Below are 10915 nucleotides of genomic sequence, written 5' to 3' on the forward strand. Positions count from 1 at the left end.
AGCGAAGAAAAAAGTGCTGTTTTAAAATTCGTTGTAAAACAAGACGTCTCACGTTTGTTTAACATAAAGTATGAAAAGAATCTAAAACTCATATGGTTTATATATCATTGTTTAAAGTTGTCTTAATAAAAGAAAAACACCCTTTGTACATTGTGATAAATTGTTGCGGCATTATCGCGCAAAGCTATATTAGCTATCCCTGTAATATGTTTCATTATTTGTAACAGCTTGTTTTTCCGTCACTTTAGGGTGCTGCGAATCTTTGTCTAAGGTTATACGTGTAGCCCTGTTACTATTACGTGTTAAACATGGAGAGTCAAAACGAGCAATTTAAGAAACTTTATCTTCAACTAATGGAGGCACACTTGAACAACAATTTTAAATATGTTCAAGATCTGGTAAACAAACTGAACTCCTTGAATTACCATGAAAGTATGGAGTTTATCACTAAGCGAACTTGCACAGACCTGATACTCCATTTGTTAAATGTTATCTCAGAATGTGGTTTGGATGCATTTGATATTTTACCTTTCCTGAACCTCATGAATGAGGTTTCCACTAAACAAGGAATTGTTGTTTGTCAATACTCCGTGAATGTTATTGTACAGAACTTGAAAAGTATTTGGTTTCAAATTTTGTCGCTAAAATCTTCAGAAAATGCGGCGATTGGTTTAATCACAGCTGTGGCGGCAGTTACTTATGGTAATGGTTCATATGTTTCGCCTGAACTATTAGATTGGGTAATAGGAACCAGTGGTAACAGTGCCAGCATCGGTGCTTTGATATTATCAGACTCAACTTCCATTCATGCAAAGAAAGCTTGTCTGCAGTGTTTATCTGGTCTCTGTCTCGCATCTGAAAGCCGAGTTTTGATCCCAGATGAAAGAAAACATCGTTGTCTTCAACTTTTTATTCATGCTCTACAAACTACACCATCACTTGTCGACGTGCCACATTATCGTGTTTTCTTCGCTGCATATAAAGGACTTCAGCTTGTTCTTCAAACCTCAACAGCCCTTATCAACAAAGAAATTGGTCCATTGCTGGCTGTCTTAAAAAAGCATCTTGTGTTTTCTCTTAATGAGTCAAACCTTGAGTTTCCAACCGAGCTCCACCCAGTTCCCATACCGACTGTTCATCCAGTAACGAAGATGAATGAAAGAGGATCTGGATCAATTGTGAGTGACCGGAAAAAGAAAAAGTCCAAGCGTGGGCCATTACTACAACAAAGCACTGGGAAGCCAAGAAAGCAACCTGAAGAGGTGCCTGCTTCCTCCACGGAAGTCCCAGATGAAGTGCTGGCTTCATCTGCAAACCAGTTTGTGTCAAGCTCAGAGTCCGAGTTTTCGGACACCGAAGGCGGATTTCGTAGAAAAATGGGATCACTGGTCAAAAAAATCCGTCAGTTTGCAATGAATAGTTTGCAAATAGTTGTGAGTAAAACAAAGAAGCATATTCTCTTTGGTTACTGGAATTCTTTTTTTCCAAGTACAGATTCAGAAAACAACATCTCTTTGCTATCTTGCATCACTGATGACTCCAGCACCAAGATGCAGGTCGCTGCCCTTATTACTCTGTGTGGAATCTTAGATGGAAGTAAAAGCTTTTTGTCCCTCGCAGCCCTTGAAATCCCATCTGCATCTTTTGTTTCATATTCTTCAATGCTAGGTTCTTCCATTCATAAAATCCATGGCACTCTGCTATACTCACTATCAAAAGAAAAGTCTCACGTTATTCAAGTCCACCTTCTCAAAGCCATTGGCATGCTAGCAGAGAACACACCATATTCAAAACTTAACACTGGACTAGTTGAGTCTGTAGTTTCAAAGGTTCGAATTGTACTGTCAACTTCTCAGAGCAATGACTGTAAAATCGCTTCATTTAATGTTTTTTCCTCGTTGCTTTCCAACACTCCTGCTTTAGCAGAAATGGTGTGCTCAATCACCAGCACAACATTTCAAGATCTGTCATTAAATGTTAAACCTAACAGTATTTCTAGACAGCTAGCTGATGTTACTTTTCCACAGACTACTCTGACATCTTCGTGGCTGGTTGATGAATGCATTTCCATCTGTCTCAGTACGGAAGGTGAATTCCGATTATCCTTGCACATAGCTGCTATACAAACGCTGTCATCAGCTGCCAAGTTTTACTTTCCTGTGGTGAAAAGTTACGTCAATCAACTTACAGACTTAATCTGTAACTTGTTGAAATCTGCAAACTTGTATCTTCGTGCTGCAAAACTTCTCGAGAATCTGGCAGAAAGTATGCTAAGAAACTCACAGAATGACCCTGGACAGGTAAATGAAAATCTAGTGTTCTGGAACAAGCTTTTATCAGGTTCTTTACAATCCCTGCTCCAGCAGGAAAGTGACTGGCAGCTTCATACCATCATCTGTGTTATTTTATCCACCATTGGACCTGAGGTTTTTAATCAATTGAACAGCAGTTTGCAAAGATTCTGTCAAACCATGTTGCTTGGACTAACTAACGATGAGGACTATAGTGTTAGGTTCACAGCTATTCGATCTCTAGCTGTATATATCATGTATCCTTGTTTAAGAAAGGACACAGGATTTGTAGAAGACATGGCAGGCTGTGTGTTGCGACTTATGGAGGATGAGTTTAGGATTGTTCAAAATAATGCAGCGTGGTCGTTTGGAAACCTCACTGATGCGATGGTTTTAAATGCAGAGTCGTCGCCAGATTTTCTTGACAGTCTCAGTGCTTCATTCCTACTTAGTCTGCTGGAGGCTGGCATTAAAGCAGTCAGTGGAAAAGACAAATTACGTTTCAACATGATGCGTGTGCTGGGAAACCTTCTGCGCGTAATGCAAACAAAGCATGTTACCATTCTAAGATTCAGAAAAGGAATTTTGAAAGCAAAATCGATCATCATATCCAGTATGTTGAGTGATTCTTCGATGAAAGTAAAGTGGAATGCATGTCTGGCATGCGGCAATTACTTGCATAACAACCTTTTACCTATTGGTGAATCGAGTTGGACAGATGACGTGTATGACGCACTTTGCAAGACTGTTTCTACCTCGAAGAATTTTAAAGTTCGTAACAAAGCATCGCTTGCTATTTGTTCGGTTCGAAATCGTGAAGGTTTTGGAAGCAAGTTTACAGATGTCTGCGTTTCTATTATAAACTGCCTACGACATGCCGATTCAGATGAGCTAGGACTAGCTGAGTACAACTTTAAAGAAAAACTACAAGAGCAGCTAATATACACCCTACTTTACCTTATACCATTAACTACAAAGGAAGATATACTAACCATTGCCAAGACCCTTGTGGCTGAGGACAATGAACAATTACACTTCCAGCTTACCCACTGGTACAATGTGCTTTTAATCAGGATGAATCCCTCCCCAACAAAAGCCATTTCTCACACAGAAACTGAAGACAAAACTCAAGACGGCTTGCAGGAATATGTAACGTCTTGTAAAATGAATGACACTGATAAACTGAATTTATTTAAAAGTGTAATCGAACCATGGCAAACTGTCTTAAAGCATTTAGATTCAGCCAACAATGAAATTGATTTGAATAAGTTAACTCAACTATTTATTGTGCAATGAAACTTAAATAGTTACTAGAAATGGCTCTAGCATAATAACATGCTGTTAATGTGTTGTGACGTTAAATTATTATAAGCATGGTGCTGCAGTCCAATTTTATGTATTGCCTTTGATTGTTAAGTTTTAGAACATACAAAATTACAAAACTTTAGTGTTTATTATATTCTTACGCTATATTTTACAGTTCAACAATTATGCATGTAGGAAGTTTTTAAGTTAAAACCTTTTGCGCATTTTTTTCAAAGTTTTGTTTTTTAAGCTTTATAGTTTCCGTACTGCTTCTTGTTTTAGCCAAAAGGCTAATCTAACATTGCATTAATTTAATTCTGTTCATGCTAGGTCATACTTATTCTAGGTGTAATATCTGTGAGGTAAAACTCATGTTTGTAATTTAGGCCATTTAATTTGAAAACTCACTCATTAAAATGGATGATACTGAGGACAGTATTGAAGTTTTAAAGATTGCTGAATTAGTGGCAGAGGCAAACAATGCAGCCATACCTGGCTTACTTCTGCAGCTAAAACGTAAGAATTTTAAAAAGTGTATTCAGATGCTAGTAACAACTACTTTAACAACAACAATTATAGTAGATGAATGTAAATAAATAAATGAAACTTACTTTATCCCTGCATGGTCGAAAAACAACAATCCTTAAACACAGGTGTTATGTTTCATACACCTTCTGCCAGCTTACCAAGTTTGTTACTTTGCAGGTGATTCTTTTTTTGGGATTTTTTTATGCGTGTTTGATAATTTGGACAACCTATTTCATTACTTAGTGACCACTGGGTTAGAGTAATTGCCGTTAAGTGTCTTCAAGGACACGTATGCTCACAATGGTAGTGGTGAAGAGCCTTGAACCCATTACCTCTGGGTTAGAGGCAGAAGCGCTAACCAACTGTGCTAGGGGCCAGAAACGAAAGGATGAAAGAAATGTTTAGTTGAAAACCCAAACGCATGTTGTTTAGTAGTAACACTTTGTTTACATGCATTTTAGCTCTACTTGATAAAGCATCTGTTACAAGTCAAGAGGTTCGAGTTATTAGAAGAAGCATTTGGAAATATGATCTGCTTTCTTGGTGTGCTATTGCTCTACAGTATGAATACACAAGGGTAAATCACGACATAGATTACAATTTTTTTTATACATGTGTTAAATACAATTACCCATTTTAATTTGAAATTTTCGTTTTAGCGAGGCTGTTAAAATTGACATAGACAGACATCACTTGATCACTTTTATTGTATGTTTCGTTGAATGAGTCAAAAATATAACTTCCCAGGTAAAAGGAGGTCTTGAATCCGCTGTTCGTATTTCTCACATATTATGTGATTGTTGTTGCCACATTGATGTGAATGAATCTCAAGAATTCTCACAATCCACTCTACCATCTGCTGTGCACAGTTTCCTTAAGATTATTCGACAGTTTCAACAGAGGATAGAAGAAAAGTTGAAGGTACATGTCAACCACTATTGGATTTAACCAATAACTAATTTACTGGGTTCTCAAACTGTAGTAAAGCATCAATTCTAGACTAAACCCGAAGTCCCTGGTGTATCTCGCTGTAGGACATTACTTCTATAAAATAAAAACACCAAGAAATTGTTACAATATTTTGCTCTTCAACCTTTTTATGAACGGCATTGCATGCAACCTTGTTATAATTGTGCATCCTTTTTTTAAATTACCTCCAAATCCAGCCACCTATATTACAAACCGTGACCGACGCTGAGCTATGTGATGAAATGCTAACTCTTCTTACTTCTCTCATCACCTCCCATCCCCACCTGTGTAAACCTCTTCTATCATGTGGAGATCTCCTTCGTATAATAATGGAGGATAACCACGGACACCTTATCTCATTACGAGCTATTTCTATCATTGACCGAGCAATTCGTGTGAACAGGTAAATATTTTAATGAATGAATTAATGTACTTTACTTTATCCTCACGTGGCCGGAAACGACAGTCGTTATAACGTTATAACATAGGTGTTCTGTTTCATACACCTCGGTGCCCGCTTACGAGTTACCGAGTATGTTACTTAGGGGGTAATTATGGTTTTGGATTTTTTCATTTTTTTTATTTAGGGCTAATAATTTGGACAACCCATTACTATTAGTGACCACTGGATTGGCGATTGTTTGTTAAATGACTAACAACTAATGAATAAAATCTTAATAAAATTACTGAGACCTTCCTTTATTTAATAATGAGAAACCAAGTTTAACTTAAACATATCAGTAAAACCAGAACGCACAAAAAGTATTATCGTCATGATGTATAATGTAATAATGATAAACGAAAAATCCTAGTCAATGTCATTCGACCGTGTAAAAGATGACTCCTCAAATACGGCCTGGTGGCGCTATAGCATGGAAAGGGAAATGATTAGGGTCTAATGTAATATCATAACAGAAATTAAACTTCCCTAAGAATAAACAGGCCACGCATTGCTTTTGTGTCACCAATTATTTTAACAGTTAAAGCAGGGTAATTTCTTGTAAACACATCACACATGGACAGGAAAACACTTGACATTAAACCTAAAAATGGGCCTGCTGCTACTGTTACTACTAACAAAATCCTTCAAATTGTTTTTACGGTATAAACAAGTTAATATTTCTTCTGTTTGTGATAAATTCTCTGGATTTGGGGAGGTGTTAACTGGATAAATTTGCAGTGAACAGAGAAGTCCAACTGACAATTTAGAGGGACTAGTATGATCAATTTCTTACTTAAATACAAATTTACCTGTATTCTTTAGCAAGTTATTTCTTTATAAACACCTAAAGTAGCTTGAAAAGTACAATAAGACAGCAAAGCTCTTAAGAGTGAGCACGTATTAAACTAATCAGCATAATATTAAACTCTTTAACTAAAACGGTGGCCAAAACTCGATTAAAAACAAACCAGAAGTAACCATCAAAGTGTGTAGAGTGCATATAAAAAGTCACAAAAAAAAAACAACAAAAACAACTGTTCGATGAAAGTAGGGTTTTTTTATGAACACTTACGTGCTTAACAACATAACACATAAGGTATGAATGAATGAAATTCATTTTGTCACTTCGGTCACGATAACGAAGAATGAAAGAGTTGACAAGAGCGAAAAGACAGGTAGTAACGGTAAAACAACAGCTGTTAAGACACGCTTATTGAAAAAAAAAGAAAGAATGTTTTAGATAAAATGCGTGATGACTGTTACACCCCACAGACAATACTATGTAAATTAAGTAAACAATATTTAATTAAACGTATTAAAGTTCCAACTGAAAGAAAAAAAAGAGTTTGATATACAATTCAAGTAACAGCCTTCTCTTCCCAGGCACTGTGTAAGCCAGGTTGATCGTCCCACCATACAATCCCTGTTGGATGAATTGGTTTACAAACTTACATCTTTATCAGATGAGGATCTTGCCAAGTCATCATCGAGACTCATCGTATCTTTATCCGATGCCCATCCTCCTCTTGTTCCTCTCATGGTTACAAGATTCAAGTGGGAAAATTTTAAATTTCTTTTTATTTGTGTTTCTTAACTGCAAATATTTATTGTATGACGATTAAAAATGTATATATATATATATATATATATGTTTTTTTTTATTATTTTACAATAATTTAAAACCTATTTCACAGCTCATTTTACTTTATAAAATATAAGCATGCTAATTCAAAAGGATATTCCGATCTTGAATATATATATATATATTCAATTTTTAAATCTTTTTTTTAATGTTTTACAATAAACAGAGTCCTATTTTAATGCTGAGTATATATTCCAGCCTTATTTTATACCATTACATAATATTGTGAAACTCGTTTCTTGTTACAGATATTGTGTATACATTTGGTGGTTCAATATACATATGTTACCTATTTTTATATCTGTTATGTTGTACAGGGGGTTAAAAGCGATTCTCCGGCGTTGGGACGGCCAGGGTTTTGATCGCGAACTTTCGAAGTTGGTGGCTGTACTTGAGGCTGGGACTGTGGAGAATGCAAAGCTGTATAGAAAGAGAAATGCTGTTGCTGTAATATGGGCTTATTATCAGGTTTGTCTTTCTGTTCTTATTTTTAATACAGTGTATTTACATTTTTGTGAGTGTATTTTTTGCAGAATAATATGTGGAAACTTTGATACAGTGTTTAAATTATGCGGGTGGAAAAATGTTTCTATTTTTTTAGCATTTTCTATTCTGTATGGGTGATGTTTTATGAGTCACCTCATATTTATTTTACACACGGTATATTTTCCTGCATGTCGTATATATTTTAATACTTTCCTTAAATTCTTTAAAAAGTTTTTAAATGACAACGGTAAACGTTTCCTCTTTGTTAATAAGGGTTACAAAGCTTCGCTATGGCATGTATTTAAAAAAAAAATTGTACACGAATGTATATATATATTCTAATTATATATATTCCAAATCCATTTTTGTATTACAACTTCTCCCAATTCGTTGGCTAGGTTATGGCATATATATTATTACATTTACATTCATTCATTATATATATATATATATATATATATATATAATGAATGAATGTAAATGTATATATATATTTATATATATATATATATAATGAATGAATGTAAATGTATATATATATATATATTTATAATCTTTATTTTGTTCAATAATAGACAGTTTTAAAATAACAATATTTCCTCTCTGTTATAAAGGGTTGGAAAGCACGGACTCGAGTAGCGAAGCTTAAACAAGCGATCCCTAAACTCCAGGGAAGCTTCAGGAGGAGGAGGGAGGAAAGAGTGGGGGAAGAGGAAATGGAGAGAACTGGAAGATTGCAGGTTTCGCAACAAAAGTTGGAGAACAGAAGATCTTTCCGGAAAATGCGAGAAAAACAGTTGGTTGCAATGGAGATTGTACCAGCTGGTAATTTATAACTAATAAATGAATTCTGTTTTCTTACAATGGTGTTCTATACCACAAGTACTAAGGCATTGTTTTAAATTCTTTGATATTTTTTACTTGGTACTAAATAAAGTATAGGAATTGTTTTGTTTTTGGGTTTGTATTGAAACGCAAAATAGCCAATGAAAACTAATGCAAGTACAGACGTATATATAGGCCGCTTAATGATGACATAGCAACACAATTAATGATAAACCACGTTGATTGCATTCTGTTGTGTGTGTGCCAGGAGGTGTTTCTATAACAGGAATAATACTTGGGTACATGCATTCAATCTTGTCAGCATCTGAGATTTTGTCGTTGCCTGTACTTGCCTATCTCTGGTTCAGACTTTTTTAGTATGCAGAATTTTTGTTTTTATTACTGCGACAGAGAATATGTGATCAAATTTAGTTTTCAAATCATTTTCCCGTTTTTTATCCAATTTTAGAATATGTGGCCATTGACCAAATTTAATTTTCAATTTTTTTTTAATTTTTTTTTCCAATATATGACCGAATTTAATTTTTAAATCATTTTTCTTTTTTTTCAGGAAGAATCTCGGATCACATCCAAGATGAAGAATCTTCTGCTGCAGTCCGAATACAAGCTCACTGGAGGGCGCACAAGCAGAGAAAAGTATTTTCAGCGAAGCGGAAAGTTCACAGAGAGAATAGCGCTGCTGTTGTTATCCAGAAGCAGGTATCATGTGTATGATATTGTAATAAATGAATGTAATTTACTTTATTCTTGCTTGGCCAGAAAACGACAGTCGTTATAACACGGGTGGTCATAAACCTTGTGCTATCTTATGAGTTACCATGTATGTTACTTTGTAGGTGATTGTTATTTTTAAAGTTTTTTTTATGTATGGCTTATAATTTGGACAGCCCATTAGAAAATCTGTTGGAGCAATTGCTGTTAAGTATCTTGCCCAAGGTCACATACGCCCACAATGGTAGCGCCAATTATCTCTGGGTAGTGTTTAGTATGCCATGTAGTGTTTTTTTATAGAAATATTTTACTGTTGTTCTAAGAGAAAGGTATGACATGTATTGCCAGCTTCACTGGTTGTTTTGTTTTTATGTTACTTATATTTTAAAGCTGTTGTGAGGCATGCAGAAAAAAATTGTAAATAATTTATCTGAAATAAATATATATACTTTTTTTTAGTGCAATTTGTATATTTTTAGCATTTTTTATATCTGACTTTGTTTTGTAAAGGTAAAAAAATTCCTGAGGAAAAAGACCAACCCAGAAGTTTTGGTTGCTGGAAGTTTAAATCAATATATGGTTGACAATGATCAGAGGGAAAAAATAATGGAGAAAATTAAAAACTGGCAAACAGTAAACAAGGTGGTATCTTAATGAATTAATAAAAAATATTATTAGTTTTTGGTTGTGAGCATTGACAGTCGTTATAAAGCTGGTACGGGTTTAAACTGTCAGCCAAAAATTACCAAAAACTATTAGAATACCCATACAGTTACATACATGGTAACTCATATGCAGGCACAAGGTGTATAAAACAGAACACCCAAGTTATAACGAATTTCATTGCCCCGCTATATGATGATGAACGAGTTACATTCATTTATATCATTCACTTTGCAGAGATCTGGAGTTCCCATAGATGAAGCCACTAAAATACATGAAAGAGCCCAACAAATGCTATTGTTACATCATAGAAGGAAATTAGCGACGAAGAATGAGGAGGAGCAACTTAGGATGATGATGATTAGGATTAAGATGGATGAAGATGTATTGAGTGGTGGGTATATGTTAAAACCCTTCGAAATAAATGTGGTTTAATTAACTTGCATGGCAGGGCAACGAAAGTTGTTGTAACATGTTCTGTTCTGTTTCATACACCTCATGCCCACTGGCGAGTTACCATGTATGTGTAACTTTTAGGAGGAATATTTTTGGATAACTAATAATTGTCTTGCGCAAGGAGTAAGGACACATACGCTTACAATGGTAGCTTCAAACCTGTAAACTCTGGGCTAGAGAAGGCTGGCTAACCATTTTGCCATGGCGTCAATTTTCGACAGTATTTTACAATAACAGCATAAAATACAAATATTTTAGACTTACCACCATTGAACGAGGCCACTGAAGAATCTGTAGACCTCCTAGCATGCAAGTCCAGTATTGTTCAAGCAGCAGCTGAAATAGAACACCATAAACAACTTCGAGTTAATCGAGAACCTTGGTGGAAACGACTAAATGATGATAACACTGATGATGTGGACTGTTGGGCCAAATAAACTGTGATAATGTGTTTAGTTGTTAGTGTAAGATTCATGGTTTAAAATATTAGATTTTGTAAGTTATTTTGTAGTAATGTCAGTATTTATTATGTTTATTTTTGTAGTTTAATAAAAAAAATAAGTGCACTTTCTATTT

The 10915-nt window shown here is 35.0% G+C and overlaps 2 protein-coding genes across 2 annotated transcripts; both read left to right on the top strand.

Moving 5' to 3' along the window:
* The first annotated feature begins 37 nt into the window (after nt 1-37).
* LOC149731140 (HEAT repeat-containing protein 6-like) lies at nt 38-3926 on the top strand. The gene has a single exon (XM_089884969.1). It carries the CDS (start codon nt 309-311, stop codon nt 3585-3587), a length of 3279 nt encoding a protein of 1092 aa, XP_089741095.1. The 5' UTR covers nt 38-308; the 3' UTR covers nt 3588-3926.
* On the top strand, nt 3613-10910 carry LOC149731141 (IQ calmodulin-binding motif-containing protein 1-like). The gene is made up of 11 exons (XM_089884976.1): nt 3613-4112; nt 4586-4701; nt 4872-5045; nt 5291-5496; nt 6919-7089; nt 7495-7645; nt 8278-8488; nt 9060-9208; nt 9731-9862; nt 10121-10277; nt 10598-10910. The coding sequence occupies exons 1-11, from the start codon at nt 4013-4015 to the stop codon at nt 10774-10776; spliced, it is 1746 nt and encodes a 581-aa protein (XP_089741102.1). The 5' UTR covers nt 3613-4012; the 3' UTR covers nt 10777-10910.
* The last annotated feature ends 5 nt before the right edge of the window (nt 10911-10915 follow it).

The sequence above is a fragment of the Ciona robusta genome, chromosome 9 (genome assembly GCF_009617815.1).
Source record: "Ciona robusta chromosome 9, ASM961781v2".
NCBI lineage: Eukaryota > Metazoa > Chordata > Ascidiacea > Phlebobranchia > Cionidae > Ciona > Ciona robusta.

Coding starts and splice junctions, on each gene's coding strand:
- LOC149731140 (XM_089884969.1), top strand. CDS start 309: ATGGAGAGTCAAAACGAGCAATTTAAGAAACTTTATCTTCAACTAATG.
- LOC149731141 (XM_089884976.1), top strand. CDS start 4,013: ATGGATGATACTGAGGACAGTATTGAAGTTTTAAAGATTGCTGAATTA. Junction 7,090..7,494: donor CTCATGGTTACAAGATTCAA/GTGGGAAAATTT, acceptor TATGTTGTACAG/GGGGTTAAAAGCGATTCTCC. Junction 10,278..10,597: donor GGATGAAGATGTATTGAGTG/GTGGGTATATGT, acceptor CAAATATTTTAG/ACTTACCACCATTGAACGAG.